Genomic DNA, 20320 nt, shown 5'->3' with positions numbered 1-20320 from the left:
CCACCAGCCTCCTCTTGCTCAACTGATGAATAATGTGTCAGGCCTAGAAAGGAGACCCAGCCCCTACTTTCCACCCCTGTCTACCCCTGCCCATGGGTGAGCTCTGCTCTCCCTCCCCTGTGACCTGGAAAAAATCACCCGGATTTCTCTTTCTATCTGTGTTGTTTTTTGGTCTGGATATTCTGTGACAGTGGTTTCCAACCAGGGGCTCTTTTGACCACCGGAGGGATAGTTGCCAATGTCTGGAGACATTTACGGTTGTCATAACTGGGGGATGGGGGGGCCACTCTCATCTAGTGGACAGAGGCCAGGGATGGTGTTAAACATCCTGTGATGCTTAGGACAGCCCCCACCACAAGGCCTTATCCATCCCCATGGACCCCTGCTCTATGAACTCCTTCCCAATTACTTCAGCCTCTCCCCTACACCCCAACTCCTTTGCACTCTCCATTTCCCCAGAAGCTGAATAATGGGGAGGATTTTTAACAGAGGTAGCCAGAATGCCCCTCGAGGCAGCCCATGTCTCAACTTTAGACTCTGGTTCAGATGAGACCTGCACATGCCAGTTAGAAAGGTGCACATGCCCATTATGCAAAGAAACCTCAACAACCCTTCAGATATCTACTTGACATAAAAATATTTAATTTACATGTGCAAGCACATATTTTCACACATACTTGTCATTGCCACAAATTAAGTAGCAATATTGGAGAGCCTCACATGAAATATTAACAACATAACTTGATTTCAAAATACTCTCTGCTATTGTACTCCAGGCGAGATACAGAAGTCAGAGGAGAAGCAGAGCCCGGGGCCTCGGGGCCCATCCCTCTCCCACTTGCAGCTCCAAGAGCCTTTGGATGAGCTCACAGTGAGACATCACTGCAGACCTTAGAGTCATCTTTTCAAAATACAAGTCAGAGCATGCCCCTCCCCTGCTCAAAACCCTCGCAGGGCTCCTAACTTTACCTTGTATAAAAGTCAAAACCCTTACCATGGCCATAAGCCCCCCTGGCCCTTCTGATTGCAACCCCTCCCACCACCCCCTTATTCATTGTCTCCAACCACACTAGCCTCCTTGCTGTTCTCAAAGGTTCGACACATGGCCTGGCCTCAGGGTTGCCTTGTCCTCGCCCACATTTCTTCTTCTCATGCTCCCTCCTTCCACACAGGTCTCTCAAATGTTCCTTTATCAGGGAGGCCTTCTCCAACCCCAATAGAAGACAATGTGCCGCCTTCTCTCTCTATGTTGTTTCATTGTTCTTTGCAGAGCTCGCCACTACCTGACAATTTATATGTTGATACATCTATCTCCTCAAGCAGAATGGAAGTTTCCTGAAGGCAGGGGCTTTGATTGTTCACAGTTATAGTTTCAGCCCCTAGAACAGTTTTTAGAATATAACTTGATTTAATAAATATGTCTTGAATGAACAACTCCATCATTGCATTTCTGGTCTAGCCCCATCAGGAAGAGATGAGAAATTTCGCTGGTCAACTCACCAAGTATGAACTGAAATCTAGGTGTTTTCTGAGTGCTGAACACTAGAGGATGATTACAAGATAATGAAACATGGTCCTTTTTGTGTTTTCTATTCACAGTTCTCATTGGAAACTGCCTCTGGCTAACCCAAACCAATGGGAATTTATTGGAAGGATTTGGGGAGCGCACAGAATTGTTGAGAAGACTGGAGAACCAGACTTGGAAGCTGGCTGGAACTAAGTGGGCTCTTGGGAACTAAAGAGCAGGAATGGTTTATAGCCGGATGGATGGGCCAGGATGAGAGCACTGAGCCAAATGACCTCTGATTGCTTCTTTTCTCCTACATTACTCATTGCAAGAGAGAACATCCAAAGGATCACCTTTCGGGCTTGCTAATGCATGGAGCACAGAGAGGGACAATTTGGTGGGAAATCTGCCCAGGACAACTTTAGCTCCCATGGTGGACGGTGGGGGGCAGGCATCCCTATTTATTCCCAACAAGGCAGCACACAGTGGGTGAAGGCTAGTCCCTAGAAAGGACCTGCCATGCTGGCAGGAAAAGGAAACAGATCCTGGGCAGCCAAGACTGGCAAATGCCTACCCTGCCCTGGCTCACAGTCGTTTGTTGTTGAATCACGATGGAAGGATGCGTAGGTCTAGTGACCCAATGGTGATGTCGATATCAGGAACTGCAGGAGCTCTGCAGAGTGTGCCCCCATGGTTCCTGGGGTTTGTGAGCAGGGCTCAAACCCCCTCTACTCCTGACACCCCCCTGCCACTCTCTTTTTTCTTGGAAGTAGAGAAATTGCACCAAACCAGACACTGGTCTCTCGTTTCCCACCGTCAGCCTCAGGCCCAGGGCAGCATTCCCCAGTGCATGCTCCCTACAACACACATCCTGCAGGATGCTCATCATGCAAAAGTCCAGGTCTGCGGAGCTTGCACACGTATGCCCGTTAGCATACTAAGGACCTCCTGAGGCCCCTCTTTAAAGAAATGAGCACCTTTCAGTAACCCAATTTCCCATGCTGATTTGAACAAGTGACACCTGTATAATATGTAACAAGTATTTAGCATCCTTCTTGACTAGTGTCCAGTGAAACATATATCAGAACACTGGACCAAGGTTGAGTATTCTTTTAGGGTGCATTCCCTCCGTGATTGGATCCTGTGCACCTTGGGAAATAGGAGGCATTCCCAGGGCAAACATGGGACGGGGGCGAGGGGGTATGGTGGGTGGAAGCAGAGCACATTCTTCTTGCCTTGGCTAACCTTGTTTGGCCAGTTCCTTAATTTCTCTTAAGGCATCATAGCCTCAAAATGAAGTTGATATTAGGCCATATGGAAATTAACTTGAGCATTGAAACTCAAGAGCTTCATATTTTCAGTTGTCTGCCAGAATTTTCATTACGATCCTTAATTCCTACAGTTTATGGTTGTTTTTTCGATTATTTGGTTGTATTTTTTCTAGTGTTTTTTATTAGATCAATTTTTGGTTTACAGACAAATCATGCATAAAGTATAGAGTTCTCATATTATGCCCCCTTCACACACACAGTTTTGCCTATTATTAACATTTTGCAACACTGTGGTAGCTTTATTACAATTGATGAAACAAATATTATTATAATTATACTATTTAACTATAGCCCATAGTTTACATTAGGGTTCACTCTTTCTGCTGTATGGTTCTATGTTGTTGCTTTTTTTTTTTTTTAATTTTTATTCTGGTAACATACATACAACCTAAAATTTCCCTTGGTAACCACTTTCAAATATATAAAATTCAGTGGTCTTAATTACATTCACAGTGTGATGCTAACATCACCATCATCGACAGTGGATGGTTTTGATACTGGAGACCTTCCACCGAATGCTGGATTCCTGCACAAAATGAGGGAAGGCCTCAGGTGGCTTTCTTTTCCTGGGTCAACAGCCTACTTTCCTCTAGGGAAATAAAGACAGCTTATCCTGAAAGGTTTCCATTTCCTCAACTACCCTGCCATCCCCCTCAGCCCAGGTGAATCCTGGAGGGACATCGTTTCTTTATTGTGGCTTGTGTTTCTAGTGTCCTACAGAGATCATTTATTTCCCAGAACCCACGGCGGCCCTGATGAGAAGGGAGGGAAAGAGGTCACCTGGTTGGATGAATTGCTGACTGCAGCAGCTTCAGTTAAGCTCAGGGCTGCCAGAAGTTTGGGGTCATTTCAGGAACAGATGGGCCTCCTACCTTCTACCATGCATCGCATGTGAAAGGCTCATTATTATGATAATGAAATCTTACCCTGGCTTTAGATATGTTCTTCCAGCTTAAGAAAGGAATGCGGCATCTTTGATATCACAATTAAAATGGATCAGTAGGGAGAAATAATGATTGATCCTTGAACTATTGTGCTGATCTGGTAAAAGTGCTAAAATATGCCTTGAGCAAAAACACTGACTCACAGGGATCAATAAATTGAGCCGTATTGGTGCCATCACTGCAGGCTTCCTGGGTAGGCTGGTGCAGACAATTAAAGAAACAGGGTTAACTTTTAAAACTGCTTCACCAGGAGCATGTAACCTTGATTTCTAAGTGGAAGTGGAAACCGTCTTTGAGGTTGTCAAAACTTCCAAACTCCTCTCTGACTTTCCACAAGGATATTTCCTTCCAGCAGCTACTTCAGATTCCAGGACAAAGGCTGTCTTGCTAAATTTAGATAAGGTTCCATAAAACCAAGTTGGTCATATAGAAATGGTAAATTTTTTTCCCGATAATGGAGACAAACTGGTTATTTTAATTTTGAGGGAAGAGTTCCACCTTAACATGCCTCGTGGGTGATTAGGAAAACTTCAGTGTGGTCCACAGAGGTGAAATAGCAATGCAATGACATCTGATTTACTGGGAATGATACCTCCAGGGAAAACCTGCAAAGAAGCAGACCTCTTCCTGGTCTCCATGTGGTTCACACATCCACTCCTGTAGTTCCGTGATTAGAACTCCAGAGGTCTGACTGCTCCAAGGTTCATTCCAATAGGCTGAAGCTGTGCACTTTTCTTTCTCTTAACACCTCTGGCAAAGAGAAAACCCAGATCCTTATGGCTTGGCAGAATGTGTTTTCATGTCAAGGTGAATATATCTGACCTACTTCTCCACATCCTGGGACAATTTTCCTTGAAAATGAGGCCTGCTTGTTCTCTTTGTCAAAAATAACAGGCGTCTCATGAAAAAAATGCATGGAATTATACCCAATCTATGGAGAACATGTTTATTCTTATCATAAAAGGGAGCCCCTTGTGTGGTGCACTGAAGACTCCCTCAACTGGCAGTTGAGGGCTGATTCCAGCCTGACCCCTTTGGGTCACACATCTGCTTCTTATTGGTCAAATAAGGACAAGAAAGTCTCTAAAGATCTCTTTGGCTTTGACATTCTTGGGAACTACAATTACCTATTTGCTGTAGTAAATGCAAAATGCCAAGGCCTGTGTCTTATTTATTTCTGTAGCTTCAGGGCCTGTCTGAAAGTTGGTACCCATTATATGCTGGATGGGTGGATGGTTGGTTGGTTGGTTGGTTGGCTGGTTGGTTGATTGGTTGGTGGGTTGGATGGTTGAATGGATGCATGGATGGATGGATGCATGGAAGGGTAGGGTAGGATGGAGTTGATGGACAGCTAGGTGAATGGATGCTATGTTTGTCACTTATTTGTGGAGAATTCCAGGACTCACCATGAGCCCCGTCCTTGAGTTTTCACTGCCCCGTCCTTGAGTTTTCACTGCCAATGGAAACATTGTGTGGTGCCTTGGGGAGGGCAATAATCTTGCTAGAGGTCAGCCTCCAACAGTCCCATTGGCTTCTGCCTCTCAGCAATGGGAACAGCACTTCAACAACTAACTTGGGGCTGGTTTTGCTGAGCGGACAGTACTGAACCCTTGGCAGTCACCACTCATGACTTGGGCATCTCCTTGACCATGTAGCTTCTCTTTCCTGTGCTTCATCCAGTCCCTGCAACTTCTCCAGAGGCCAGGCTCACCTACCAGCTTTATGTTCTCCACTTTTCTCACCAGCTGGAGAGCAAAGGGTGGCCCCATGGTCATTGTGGAGAGGGCCCTGGGGCTGGAGCTCCTCTGATCCTCCAAAACCCCAAGCCGCCTCTCTGAGTCCCCACCCCTGGGCAGGTGGGAGTGCCCACTGGTGATCATTTGCTGCACTCCATGGCACAGCCTGGCCTCTGGGGAGACCTGTGAATGTCCCTTCTGTAAGAAGCTGGGATCTAAATAGGACTCCTTGTGACACTGTCAGTGCAGAAATTAAGATTCCAAGCACAAGCTGGTGTTCCATACAATTACGTCTTCATCGGAATCCGAGGCAGAGGCAGCCTTCAAATGTGGCATTTAGGGCCCTCGCCGCTCATGAATGATGAAGGCTGATTTCTGCTGCATTAATTTATCATCATTGACCTCTTCCTGCATTAATTGTGAAGGGTGAAAACTTTTATGATGACGGCTTCTTAAATGCTAATTCTGTCTTTTGGGCAAGGGAACAAGAAACCCAGTTTATCCTACCTAATCGGATGAAGAGGCAGCCTCCCTCCAGCAAGGATTTCTGGTGAGCAGTATCTGATGGACACGTTCTAACGAAGGGGAAACATCTGGCTGGAGACCAGCTCTCTGACACCCTCGAATAAGCCAAGCCCCCGCCTCACGCGCAACACGTCCCAATTACCAAGAAAGGCTGCACAGCGCCAAATGGCAGGTGTTATAAGCCAGGGCAGGAGACGGAGCTTCCAGCTGCCTGACAGATGCAGACATCTGAAGGGATCTACTCTTTATGCGATGGCTTGAAAGGGGAAAGTTTTCAAAGTAATTTTAAATCCCACATATTTAAAATTTTAGCTAAACTTATCAGAGAAACTGATTCTCACAAGGGATAAAGTGTCATAAAAAAAAAAATGGGCTTAAAAGTAGCACGACTCAAATGCTTTGTCCCCCCTCCCCATTCATAAACCCACATCCTTTAAATTCAGTAAAGATGGAATCACCAACCCTGGAAAGCTCTGTCCAGGAGTAGTGCCAAGCAGAGGGGCCCGATGGAAGCCAGCTGCAAGGAGACGGGAGAAGGGAGGGGATCTCTAGACCCCGAAGATTGTCTACAAACTTATACTATACAAATACAAATACAAATACAAATACAAATACAAAAGGAGAGCCTTCCTTTTGTATTCACCAACTTCTCTTTTAAATTGCAAACATTCCTCAGAGTTTTAGCCTATGTTAACTACACGAAAGGATTCATATTTCTCTCCTTTTAAAAGATAAATGATGAAACAGCACTGGGAGTGCACACAGGTGAGACTCTGTGCTAGCAGGAACTGTAACTCCTCTCCGTGACCCTATGATGCAGGGACTGTCGTTGCCCCCTTTTAATGACAAGAAAACAGAGGCTAGAGCGCATAAATCCCTCCAACCTTTCACTTAATGCCCCTGCTCCCCTGCCTTTGTGCAGAAGACAAAACTTCGTGGGCCCTAGTCTGAGCTGAGCCCTGCAGATGCTGGGATGGAGAGGACAGGCTGTGGCCCCTGGTGTCTCCCAGTGAATGAGATAATGGGGGCCTGGGGGTGGGGAGGCAAAGGGGGGAAGGAGCAGTGCCTGCCCCAGATGAGATGGCCCAGGACAGGGTCCTGAGATGCGGCAGAGGGACCCTGGGGTTGAAGACCGTGGGAGCTGGCAGCGGGGAGAACCCACAGATGGAGGGTGGGGAAGAGAAGGGAGAATGACAGAACCACTGTACAGGCCACTAGATGGGCCCTGTGTGTCTCTCCTTGAGTCAACACATTATCGGGAGTGAGCACCGGTGCTTGCTCAGGCCCAGAAGACCCCATGAGCAACTTGGTGACAGTGGGGCTCAGTGGCTACAGTGTTTGAACAAGGATACAAATCCGTGCCTGGATGTTAACTAACCAGGTCATGGGGCCTCTCTGATTTCCAGTTTCTTTTCTTCTGGTGTTACAGTAATGAGTTCCTCTTTGACATATTGAGAGGATTCAGTGAAATGATTTGTGTGACGTCATCCTCAAGCCCTACATTTTCTTGCTGCCCATAACCAATCCGCCAGCAAAGCCTTCAGACTCTATTCCAACATCCAGCCAAGAGCGTCCAGTTTTCCATGGCTACACCCCAAGTCCACGCCACCCCTTAATTCATACCATCAAAGGGGGCCCATGTGAAGCCAATGAAACCAAGCTTCACGCCCCTGACTCTCACAGACATCCTTCCAATGCTCCAGGGTGGGCCCTAACACTTTCATACTTGTAAACTTGTATTTTATTTTTTAAACAGGGTTGTCCAAATTATTTTCGGTTTGGGCCTCACAGAACCTGAATCTTCCCCAGCCTACACAAGTGGGCTCCTTACAAAGCAAAATGAATCCCTCAGCTGCCTCCTTTAAAGCTCTTCAGTTTAACAGAAAGCCCAGTCCCTCCAGACTCTGCCCAGTCCAGCCCTTGCCCACGTCTCCAGCCTCTCCTCCTTCCACTTTCCCCCTTGCTGGGGGCAGTCGAGCCACAACAACTTTAGCTCCTTGAATATTCCGCCCTCTTCCCTTCCTCGGGAGCTTTGCATATCCTGCTTCCTCCAAAACACCCTCCACCCTGCTCTGCTTCTCATATGGCAAATTCCAGTTCAACCTTCCTGACCCGAGTGGGCGTCTCTTCACATCTCTCTCTCACGTCCTTGTTGTAATCATTTTGCACGTTTGTCTTTTCACTTGAGTCTGGTCTATCCCGGGCCACTAGGGTACTCATCTGAGGAGAGCAGGCACTCTTCAGGCCACGTCTAACATGGCATACCCAGTGCCCGGCACATTTCCTGGTACATAGTAAGTGCTCAAAACATGTGAAGCCATCATTTTGATTTACCCCACTTTGACCTTCCAGGCCTTGAGATTTCCGAAAGGGCAGGAATGCGAATGAGTGATGAATGGTAGAAATTGAGGACAGATGGCGTGAACACCCAGCCCCAAGGAGCAGATGTATAAACAGCAGCGTGGAAAGGACAGAACCATTCGTGAAAGAGCCACAAGGTTTAACTTCCTCCGCCGGTCAAGGGCACGGTCATCACAGACTTGGTGGGGGCAGAGGGGGCAGGCTCCAGCGGGAACAGACACTGTCTTCGTTTGTGTACCTGCAGACACCCCAGGAGAGCTGCCACACCGTGGCCTCCAGGAGAAGCCCCAGAACCCCAAGACATCAAAACTAGCCGAGTTTCGATGGGGAGACTGGAAATCTTCAAGAGAGCCCTTCAGGAGTCATCATATCTCCCAGGCCCCAACCAGAGGTCACAGTTAATAGCTGACCAATCAGGCGTCAGAGCCAGGTCTGTCTGACTTGAGGGGTTACCTTCCCATAACACCGTAGGTTCTCAATCTTCGATTCACAGCGATTGTCATGTTCTGGGCATTGTGCTGGGCCTGGCACGCAGGGATGCCCAGGATGCACATGGTCTCTGGGCTGAGGCTCCAGGGCATGGGCAGGGGGCATGTGTTGACTTCCACTGTATTCCGGGCATTGGCACACTGAGCATTTAATGTACCCTGGTGCATTTATCCCCCATGGCGGAGCTCAGGCTAGAAAATGCAGCCTCCAGCTAAGGATGGGAAATTCAGCCACTCTATAAGTTACTGAACTTTTCTCAATCTCAATAAACTTGTCTATCAAATGGGAATATGTGTACTTTCCTCATGGAGTTGTTATGAAAAATAGGGCAAACACATGTCAATGCCTAGAAATTGCTGGGTGCTGAGTTGGTCCCAATCAGTGAAAGCTGTCACTGAGCGGTAGATGGCTTGCACTACAGGTCCTGCATCTCCATCCTCTCTATATCCCACCGTCCCATCAACAGGGGGCTTATCTCTCTACACCTAGAGCCTGGGTTCCGCCATTTAATTTACTTTGGCTTGGAAACACACTTGTGCATTTCCATTTGTGCTCTTGCCCCTCTGCCTTCCCCTCGAGAGCATCCCCAGGCTAGCCTGCTGGAGCCCCATCTGATGACCAGGCGACCCCCAAATGCATGCATGGGCTCAACTGAGACCAGAAGAACTGCCAGCCAAATCTGCCAACCCACAGCCTCGGGAGCCAGAGAAGCGCGTATTGTCATCTAAGCCGCTGGGTCACAAAGGTGGTCGTTTTCAGCATTTCTGTGGCGACACCTAACCAAGTCCATGGCTACTGTTCATTCCCTAGTCCACTCCTAGGAGGTGGCCTCCTCTAGGTCCTCTGACAAAATGTCCTTTCTGGACCTCCAGGGGCCCGTCTGACCCTTGAACCTGGCATCATCATCCAGGTATTCTTGACCGCTGCCACCCCGTGCCTTGGAGACAGGGCATCTAGGCTCTGCCGCCGTTTTCTCTTCCAGCACACTCCCCCAACTTCCCAGAGATGCACAAGGCAGGGATTTTGCTGATGGGCAAGAAATGGCATGGAAGAGGGGTTGTAGGGCCAGTCCAGGGCTCTGGGACTTTCTTGGAGAGGTACAACTCCATCTGCCTGAGGTGGGCAGCACACCAGACTAGTGAGGCAGCTGGATGCCTGCTGACGTGCTGAGAGGCACTGGCCAGGGGACATTGACCGTGCTCATCCTAGGGGACAGCATGACCAAGGTGGCCAGGGAGAGGATGTATATGGCCATTGCAGGGCTCCTGGTGGGGAAGGGTGGTGCAGGAGGCTCCACCTCCATGGTGCCTGGAAAGGGGTGGCCCAGGTCTGGGACAGGGCTGCATAGATAAAGAGGAAGGTGTGGGCCCAGGGCTCAGCAGGGCTACTGGCTTTGTGCCTGGCTAGCAAGGGAACCACTGGCAGGATGGTGATCTATATGATAGTAGGACCTGGACAGAGCCCACAGGCCATCCAACAGGTCCTCCTTCCCCACTGTCTGCCCCTCCTCAACCCATGCCTGCTTCTCCTCTCCCCAACCTCAACTTCTCCTTTCCCCCAACATACAGAAAGCTCCAGAAAATAAAATAAAATCAAAGGTATAAACAATGCTAAGTATCTGTGGTGGACTCAAAAGACGTTCTTAATCTTCATTCAGATTCCCGTGGCTGTAAACCCATTTGTAAGTAGGACCTTGCGGAGATGTTATTTTTAGGTAAGGTGTGGCCCAACTCAACAAGAGTGGGCCTTAGAAGAAATTGGAAGGCAGAATCAGAGAAAGCCAGACAGGAAGAAGCCAGAAATGGGCAGGAACCCTAAGAGCAGACACAAGGTGAGAGAGAAAGTCATGTGATGGGCGCCAAGAACCCTGAGGATTGCAGAAACAGCACCAGAACTCAACAGACTTCGTGTCTTGCCGACACCTTGATTTTGGAATTCTAGGCTCCCAAAACAAGAGACAACAAATGCTTGCTGTTTGGGCCAACCAATTGTGGTATTTGTCATAGCAGCCTGGCAAACTAAGACAGTAGCTGTATTTTTTTTTTTTAGGGGAAAGGATTGATATTATACAATGCTAATTAAAACATAGCAATGATTAGGATTAGTGTTTTATGTCTTTCATAGCCATTCCTTACAGCAACCATGCAAGGTAGATATTATTCCCAACTTAAAAATTGTGAAACTGAGTCTCGCAGAGGTCAGTGAGACTATAGCGGTTGTAGAACGAATAGCAGAAGAGCTGGGATTTTCCAAAGCCTCCTATTTTTTATTCTGGAATACTGACTCCCAATCTTGTTTCCAAGGGTAAGAACATGATCTATCCTTTGACCCAAATTTTCATCCATGCTCAGGGCACGCCACACTCAGAATCCATGCTCCCAAACCTCTTGCCACACAGCACAGCCTTTTAGAAGGAGAAGTCCCTGACCCCCAGGGGTGCCTGTTTCCAAAGCTGCCCAGGAACAGGCCTGGCGAAGCTCCCCAGGATGCCCATCTTGAAGTTTAATCACCCTCATAGATTATCTCCTAAATCCTATAAAAAGAACAAATCAAACTTAAGCACACGCCAGGCATTAGAGAAAGCCACATTCTGTGTTGAGCAGGTAACTGGACTCCTGCCAAGGCTGGTGTGAAGGATGTAAAAGAAACTACACACAGAGGGTCATTAAAGTGAGATATTTATTACCGGAAAAAGAAGAGAATTTTAAAAGCCTGGTCCTATTATAGATTTTTGCTGCATCCCATCTTCCAGTTAAAACCCACGGCACATTTCCTCCTCTCCCTCTTTTATGGGGTGCTGCCGGAGCCAGTGAGAGCTTCACCCCTGAAGAGCCTCCAACACCAGCTCTGATTAAAGGCACCCAGATAATCACGTCCCTGAGCATCATAAAATAAAGTGGGCTCAGGATTTACGAGCTCTGGTGCAGATCACTAAGGATGCAGGGGGTGGGGGAGATGTCTCCAGGATCAGACAGATGGCCCACAGTGATAACCTGCTCATTCCATAGGGCTCCAGGTTAACCATGTGGATCTCAAAGTTCAACAGAAAGCAATCAAGTTTTATTCCAACAATCACACTCTCCTTCCCAAGCCCTGCAGACAATCGCCTTCAAATTGCACCCGGACACATGGTTGGACTGCTGTAAACTCCCAGGCAAGAGGGCTCCCATGCCCAGGGTCCTCACCTGCCCCCCTGCAGCCACAGCCCCTCTGCTTTTATCTGTTTTGAAAACTGGTTTCCCCAAGATCCCATTTTAAGAAAGAGTTGCATTGAAAAGTAGCATAAAGTGTTCTAAAGAAACCCAGCTCTCCATGAGCTTTACTTGCCCTAAATGCTCAAACCAGTTGATGGAAAACAGAAACTGCCCAGTTGAATCACATATCTATCATTCAGGCACTCTGCCCTTGGCCCAGAGGTAGACAGCTTTGCCAAATACCAGCCTAAAGGGAGAATGTTCCGACAGCTTTATAACCTTGAGGCCTCCTCTGGTACCCAGGGAAGGTATGTAACATGAAGCAACGGCCCTTTCCAGAGCAATGCCTCCTTTGAACGGGAAGCCAGGCCTTACCTGTCTCCTGCTCGAACACAGAAACACAGCTTTCCCAGGGACACGGGCTGTCCTTGTGCCCCCTGGAAGCTGGAAAGGAGTTATTGGCACAGATTTCCTTTCTCTGGCAATTATGACCCTTTGCACCCATGACAGGCCAGCGTGGGCCTCCCCACCTACAGCGTTTCATCACCCTGAGCTAAGGGCAAGTTATCCACATACCAGCATGCGCGGAGAGAAAGAGAGACCCACTCTCGAAAAGCAGAGAGAAAGAAGCAGGTTAGGAGATAATTTGTTCAGAAGATGTTTTACAAGAATGATCTTATGCCTAAACTCTTCGTATTTTTGCCAAGATGTAAAACGAGCAATGGAAAGTCCTAGGTGTGTGATGAGAGGGTGGACTGGTGGGTTTGGTTGGGGCTGCTTTGGCTGAGTCACCTGGTCCCCCTGACTCAACGACTTCACAGCTGCCAAATAAATACTCCTTTCATGCCAGGAAGCAGGACACTGCATGACCATTATGTTCAATAACACAATCAGCTACAAAACCACATTTAATTCTGTGTGTCACTTTCAATTTAAGCCCATTTGTTTATATGTTTTCCTTGGACGGCCAGCTGGGCAAAGACAACTCAAAAAAAAAAAAAAAATACCACTTTAGCTCATAAGCCAGTGTATTCACTCCAAGCCTTATTAACAATATTTCACCCCAAACAAGCAGCCTTTCCCACAGCAGGGCCCACAAGAGCTTGGAAATGTGCCTTCCATTTTTAGCCCTTTCCCAGTAATATATGTCCCTCGGAAGGAGTGTGTGGCTTCTAGCGATTATTTGCGAGTGTTATTTTTCTGCTGGGGTTCTTCATCTACAACTAACAATAAGGAAGTAGGAATGAGTAAACCACTTTATTTAAAGCAGCTCCAAATCACACAGATACTAGCGTACAAGTCCCACACAGACTCCTGCGCCGGCTGCGGCTCCCGGCTCTGGGGCCAGGCAAGCCCGGGAGGGGAGAGGCTGACGGGGTCAGAGGGAGGCGGGGGGCGTGGGGTGCCCGAGGTCGGGAGTGGGTCGGCTCACCAGAGGTGGAAGAGGAGAAAGCAGAGAAGGGAAACATTCCTGGTGCCGCAGCATGTCCTCTGAGTCCTTTTGATGCCAGTCACCATGATCTGCTGAGTCCCCATCCCTGCAGCTCTCCCAGTCCCACCATTGACTTAGCTGCTGCCTCTATCTACCCACTCATCCCCCCAACAGACATTTACGGGGAGCCTATGCTTGGCCTGGGGCTGGCGAGCCCGATCAGAAAGGCCCTGCTCCCAGGAGCAGTCACCAAATGCAAAGGAACACACACTTCGGACTCTGACAGGTGCAGCACAGGATGGGAAGGGGGACTGTGCTGAGACATGGCCGGGTCTGGTCTTGAGATCAGAGACGGCTTCCTCGGCGGCGACACGGGGCAGGGAACCAGAAGGTGGGGCAGGGCTCCTGGGGGGAGAGAACGGGCAGCTTCTGTCAAGCAAAGGGAGAGCTCTGGCAGGGGCGTTGCAGCAGGAGGTGCAGGGCGAGCAGCTGGGGGTGCAGGCGGAGAGGGGGAGAGTCAGGCAGACAGTGCCCAGGGCCCAGGCCCCCAGGGCCTTTTAGATAAAGTAAGAATTGTCTTATTCGGAAGGGTTGTAAGCAGGGGACATGTGGTCTGAAAAGCTCCTTCTGTTAGGCCAGCACTGCAGCAGGGATGGAGAGAAGAGGGAGGAGGATCTCAGAGACACTAGGAGGCAAATCCCAGGACTTGGTCATGAATTGGGCACGGGGAGTGTGGGGCAGGCAGAACGAGCCTGAGTGTACTGCTGGGCCACCCAGATGGACATGATACCTTCCTCAGATGGGAAACAATCCTGCACTTCAAGCAACGCCGGGGGGCTCTGAGTCAGGGTTCTGGTGGTTCTCCATGCCCACCTGGAACCCAGGCTGGAACATGGTGTCCTTTGGGCTCTGGGGACTGAGCTTATGACCTGTGCTCCATCCTGACACTGGGTCCTCAGGCCCTCTGGGCAGAGCTCACTGTGTGTGGGACCCACCTGCAGCCTCTCTCCCACATGGTCCCATCCTTGCTTTCTGGGCACCATCAAGAAGTGTCTCCAACTGGGGACACCATGTCCTCTTGCTGCCCATCCCTGACACTGACCTGATGTCCCCACTCAGCTCTCACCACTCCCAGGCTCTCCCTCTGCCTTCCCTGCCCCACAGGTGATGCTCCCCGGGTCCCAGCCCCTCTCCTCTGGGGGGCCCTCCCTGTCTCCACTCTCTCATGCCAGGCCCTTCATGGAAGAGCTTTCTTCTGGGTAACTCCTGGAGGGGAGGGAGAAATGACAATCTCTTAGACCAGAAAATATTGCAATTTGATTTCTTAAGAACACAGCAAACTCCAAAAGACTCTTAAGTGACGGTTTTAACAAGGGATGTTCATCTCAACGTCTTGTGCTCCAACCTGATGCTGCAGGTTTAGGTGGAGCCTGGAGATCTGTTTCCATTTCAGGTTCCCTTGGATGGTTCAGACGCATCCCTCCAGCTGAGAACAACTACAACAGCAGAGCCAACTCTCTTGCTCTGTGGTTTCTAGAAAATCTTGTCTCCATGCTGGATGGCATGGGGTGGCTGCATTGCACATAAGCTTCCTAACAATGTTTCTTCCCAGCAATAGCCCAGTGCTGGATGTCCTCGTCGCACACCTGGTCTCTTTGTTCAGGTCAGAGTATCGATGCTCAAAGATGCCCACACTGGCATCCATGGGAGGTAGAGGAGCCCATATGCTTTGGGGAATGAACCAAAATTATGGGTGCATCTCCTCATTCCACACCTCCAAAAATGACACACAGTTGCCCTCCTGGATTATCCGTTCATGCCCATCTCTCCTGATTTCTTCACACCCCAGCCCCAGAACTAGATAAGGTCCTTTAGTCAAGTCCCTCAGTACAAAAGAGATAGTAACTGAGCGTCCATGCCTTTGAGGAGAAACAGTTTCACCTAGATGGATGTATTTTTTTCTGACACAAAGCTACACAGACCTGGAAGTCTGCAGCCAAGGTCTTGGCTTAGTTCATCATTTTGCCAATTATTTTAAAAATTAAATTGTGTACCAGGTAACAGGCAAAGATGAAGCTAGAGGCAGAAACTTGAATAAGAAAAAAAGTCGCTTCTTGCACTATTTACGGGTGATTGCTGCAAAATTGAGGGCCAAGGCCCAGCAGCCACTGAACAAGATTCAGGAGGCAATGTGGGGTTAATGGTTATTCATAAGGAGCAAATAGGAACTGTCACATAGCCCCTGTGACAAAGACAGCTTGGTCTATTTTCTTTCCAATAATGTCCTACGGCATAACAGAACCAGATGTGTCTCTTTGTGGCTCCCTCAGAAAGCAGGAATAAGGGCTTTTTATTCTCCAGTGAATCGGAAAAGTTATACTGCTTTTGCCTACCCCCCCCCCACCCTGTTGCAGAGCAGGGTGGATGCTGGACAGAGGAAGCAGCCAGCAAACCCACCATGAGCCACCATCCCTCTAGACAAGGGAAGCCAAGTAACAAGAGAGGGGACAGTTATGCAAAGCCCTTGAACACATCTTGGGAAAACCCAAAGGCAGATACTTTCCCTGTTGGACTCTCTCAACAGCTGTCCTACGACCCGATTCCCAGCCTGCTCTGAGGCTAGGCTGGGAGGATCACATGAGGTCCCCTGTGTAGACATGGCTCCAAGTAGCAGGTACATACAAATAATGCTTCAATCAGTGGAACAACTACTTCACAACAGGCCCTGAACTTGTGAACATAGAGACAGGCAAGACGAGGCCCCTGTTCTCAGAGTCCCCAGTCCCAAGGGGAAGACAACAGTGTACACAACACAACACTGAACAGTCTACGAGTGGGAATAAACCAAGTGCCATTGAGCAGGCTGGGGTGAGGGTGGGGAAGGGAGAATCGAGGAAAGCTTCCCACAAAAGGAAGGATTTTAAATGCAGAAATACCTGGAAAGGGGGTTTCAGGCAGAAGAGTCTCTGTGGTCAAGGCAGAAAGCTAGGCAAGGTTGGAGTTCAGGTTCTTGCAAAACAATGCAACTGGAGAAAACTCGAGAAGGGAAAACTGAGGTCAGAGGGAGAGGGATAATGAACGTGGTGCCAAGGAGTTTCTATCTTGTGCTCTGGGAACTGAGGGGACTTCTGAGCAGAGAAGCTGCATTGATTAAAGACACTCTTATAAATTGTTCAATAGATTAATTCTTCTGATGCGCAGAGAGGCATCTTTGATAAGGAGGCAGATGGAGTGTGGCATTAGCAAAACAGCTTCTGTATGAAAAATAATCCTTGTTCAATTCCAACAACTAGGGCCTCAATAAAAACCAGAGAAAGCAAAACAGATAAATTCGGTGTCCCTTCAACATCTTTTTCATGGGGAAACTACAATTCTACATGACTTCTGGAAGAGAAAAGAAATAGCACTGGGTGGCACATCAGGTTCAGGATGGCTTTTAAGGGATAAGTGACCATTCCTTCCTGAATGCATGACCACGGGTATGTGTACTATTGGGGCAACTAATTGTCTCATTGCTAATGGAACTGAAACTGCTGTTATGAAGACAGCAAGTCATGGCTCTTTTAAAAGTTAGAAGGATAAGTAACAATTATCCTTTTGGGGTGGGAAGAGGAGAAATATAATTACTTCATCCCACTCATCCATCGAAGACCCATCCTTTAAAAACCACCAGTCTTAAAGGTCAGGCTTCATTGATCAGGAAGGAGAAAATTTCATGTTTTCCCACCTTCCTTCCTAAGCCAAATGAATCAGTAATTGAAAATTCCAAGTGACCTTCATCAATTCCCTTTACATACATTTCCCCCAACTGATTCATCCAAAATGGCTTAACTCGGCACCTGCCTCTTCTGATCACCGCTAACCCCATAGACCAGGTAGGTTCACCTGCAGACAGGTAGCACAGGGATGGGGAGATTGTAAGCAGAATCTTTTCATAACATGGAGAGTAGAAATTTGAAAGGGACTTCCTACCTTCCTCTGACGTCAAAAACAGATGTGAATTTGGGCAGAAATAGTCATTGTTCCTGCATTTTTTTCTGTCTTAATGTTCAGATCCTATCAATAGAAGTAAACAGAAACTCATCACAGGCCAACAGATTTTAAAGCCCTTGCCAAGAGGACAATTCAACCATTAGAAATCAGCTTCCTGCCCTTTCCAGTCTTGGAATTTCCAATGCCCAACGCGGCGAATAGTTGCATTGTACAAATGGAGGAAGCAGAAAAGAGAATTCAGAGACCATTCACTTGCACCCTGACTCCTGTCTGGACCAAATAACCCACTGCTCCGGCTTCTACCCCACAGGCTGCCACCCACAGCACTGCATTTTAGAGATGAGTGCATCCTAGACCGCCATTGTCTAAGCAAACCTAGACATGAGGAAGTGGAAGGACTTTTACAAGGATACAAAGCTGATGGATAGAAAGTCAACACTGGGACCGTGTACCTCAGTGGGAACACACCCTGAAAGCAGGTCCCGGTGCCCCAGACGTGCTCCTCTGCCCACCCCAGGCACATGGGTGTTGGTGCCTTTGCATTTTGTGGCCCCACCCTCTTCCTAGCTCATATAATCTCCCTGGCACTGAGCTCAGCTGTTCTCATGATTTCTAGTATCACACACATACCAGTGATGATCGTATCAAGATTTATAATTGTTATGAGTTGAACTGTGTCCCCCTAAAGGATACGTACAAGTCCTAATCTCCAGTCCCATGAAGGTGACCTTATTTGGAAAGAGAGTCTCAGATGATGTGATTCGTTAAGATGAGGTCAAACTCACTGGTGATGAGTCACCAGCATGGCTGGTGTCCTTACAAGAAGAGGAAATTTGGACACACAGACACACCCGGGAGAAGGCCATGCAAAGATGGAGGCAGAGATCCAATGCATCTACAAGCCATGGAATACCAAGGATTGTGGCAACTACCAGAAGCCAGAAGTGGCAAGGAAGGATTCTCCGCTACAATTTCAGAGGGAGCATGGCCCTGCTAACACCTTCTCAGACTTCTATCCTCCTGAGGCAATACGTATGTGTTGTTTGAAGTCACCCAGTCAGTTTATGGTACTTTGCTACAGCAGCCCCAGGAAATGAAGATAATAACCCTGCCCTGTGTCCTGCTGTGAGAAGCAAACTGCCAACTGCTTCTGGACATCTGGGGCAGATGTCACACTCAGTGTTCACACCCTCACACTCAGGATCCTCCCAGCAGCACCACTCCTTGTCCCCATAAACCTCCTGGATCCCGAATTTCCTATCTCGCTAATGGTAGCACTATCTGCCTAGAAACTTCCTTAAGTTCCCATTTATCCCATCAGCCTATAATAATTTGGTTATTTCCTAATGCTCCAGTGGTTCTAGAACCTGCTGCCACTTCCCTAGCCTAAATCCACATCATCTCCTGCCTGGAATATCACCAAGGAGTTGTCTTCCTCGAACACAGACAAGATCATGTATTCAAGCTAATTAAAAATATGCAATGGTTCCACTTTGCCTACACAATAAATACAGATTAAAAATAATATGAGGGGTCAATGGATGGATAGATATGTGATAAAGCAAGCATAAGTAAAATGGCAATGGTAGGAACTAGTTGGTAGGTATAAGGATGTTAACTGTAAAATTCTTTCAATTCTAGATGTTTGAAAATTTTCATAAAACAAAATGTTGGGAAAAAAATAAGAAGGCTTATCATTTTGGCTTCACACAATTTAAATGCTTTCTAACAATTCCAGTTATCGAAACACATCACACTATAGGAAATCCTGTGGCCTTGGAGCTTACAGTGTGATCAGCCTGCTCTGCTGAGGCATCCCCACACCTGCACAGGAACAGTGAGGAGGTTTTCAGACATCAGACATCAGACACCAGAAAGAACTAAATGACCTGTGTGTCCCTCCCCACCCCAAACTCAAGATCCCATAGGTCTACTGAGAGAAGATGCCTTTTGGAACATATGCCTGCTCCATGGACACCCCTTGGAGACTTGCCCCGCTGCCCACCACCCACCAGGCTGGGTCCTCAGAGTCCAGCACCTCTGACATGGCCCTGCCTCCTGAGCAGAGGTGCTCAGACCAGGAGTGGAGTTTGGCCCAGACTGGACCACTCAGATTCTGTCTCCTGAGAAGGTAAATTGATAGCTGGGGACAACAGCTCTAGATGAGGTTCTCACAGGCTCTCTGCCAAGGTCCATGGAGCACCTTGGTCCCTGTACATCTTGCAACATGGTCATGCATTTGTCTGTGAAGTTCACTGGTTTCCTTCCAACGGTTTCCACTTCGCCTATGATAGTGGTTTTCTGATCTTGGCAACCCAGAGTTGGACCTAAAACTCTGCTCAATGAGTTTCCCACAGCACCGAGAAGCTGAGAAAGACTTCACCCCTGTGCCCACCCTGCTCGTGTGTGCAGGCCGGGGGGTCTAGCTCCTGAGGGAGCAAGCTTGCAACAGGACCCAGGTGGCTGCTCAGATTCGGACCCATTTTCGTCGAGATGTCTTCCAGGAAGATGCAGATAGCACAAGAGGGTCCCTCAGAGGGGAAACCCTGCAGGGAAGCATGCCCCCATTTCTGTAATGACTCTTGACTTCTAAAAGCACACCTGAGGCTTGAAACTGTCTTCAGTTTTTTTCCATAATGAGCACTTGCACATATAGATAGATTTAAAAAGAAAGAAAAGAGAAAACCAGGAGTTACATCCCAGGGCTGGTTCCATTAACCTGCGGCCTCTGGGTCAGCGTGTACCTGGTTTCTAAGTCATTAAATTGCTAAGCACCACGCAAGCAGGCATCTGCTGTGAAAGTGCCTG

At 48.2% G+C, this 20320-nt stretch overlaps 1 protein-coding gene across 10 annotated transcripts in view; it reads right to left on the bottom strand.

The window, feature by feature from the left end:
- C15H10orf90 (chromosome 15 C10orf90 homolog) overlaps positions 1 to 20320 on the bottom strand; it is a 375991-nt gene that overhangs the window by 187557 nt on the left and 168114 nt on the right. Inside the window, exon 1 of one of the 10 annotated variants that reach the window (XM_037804314.1) lies at positions 12463 to 12738. The exons of the other annotated variants lie outside the window; for them this stretch is intronic. Coding sequence (XP_037660242.1) covers positions 12463 to 12631 — 169 coding nt within the window. The 5' untranslated portion in view covers positions 12632 to 12738. Of the gene's footprint in view, positions 1 to 12462; positions 12739 to 20320 lie in introns of those variants that run through there. 10 annotated transcript variants of the gene reach the window in all.

Source organism: Choloepus didactylus, chromosome 15 (genome assembly GCF_015220235.1).
Source record: "Choloepus didactylus isolate mChoDid1 chromosome 15, mChoDid1.pri, whole genome shotgun sequence".
In the NCBI taxonomy this organism is placed as follows: domain Eukaryota; kingdom Metazoa; phylum Chordata; class Mammalia; order Pilosa; family Megalonychidae; genus Choloepus; species Choloepus didactylus.
This window is presented reverse-complemented; position numbering and strand designations above follow the sequence as displayed.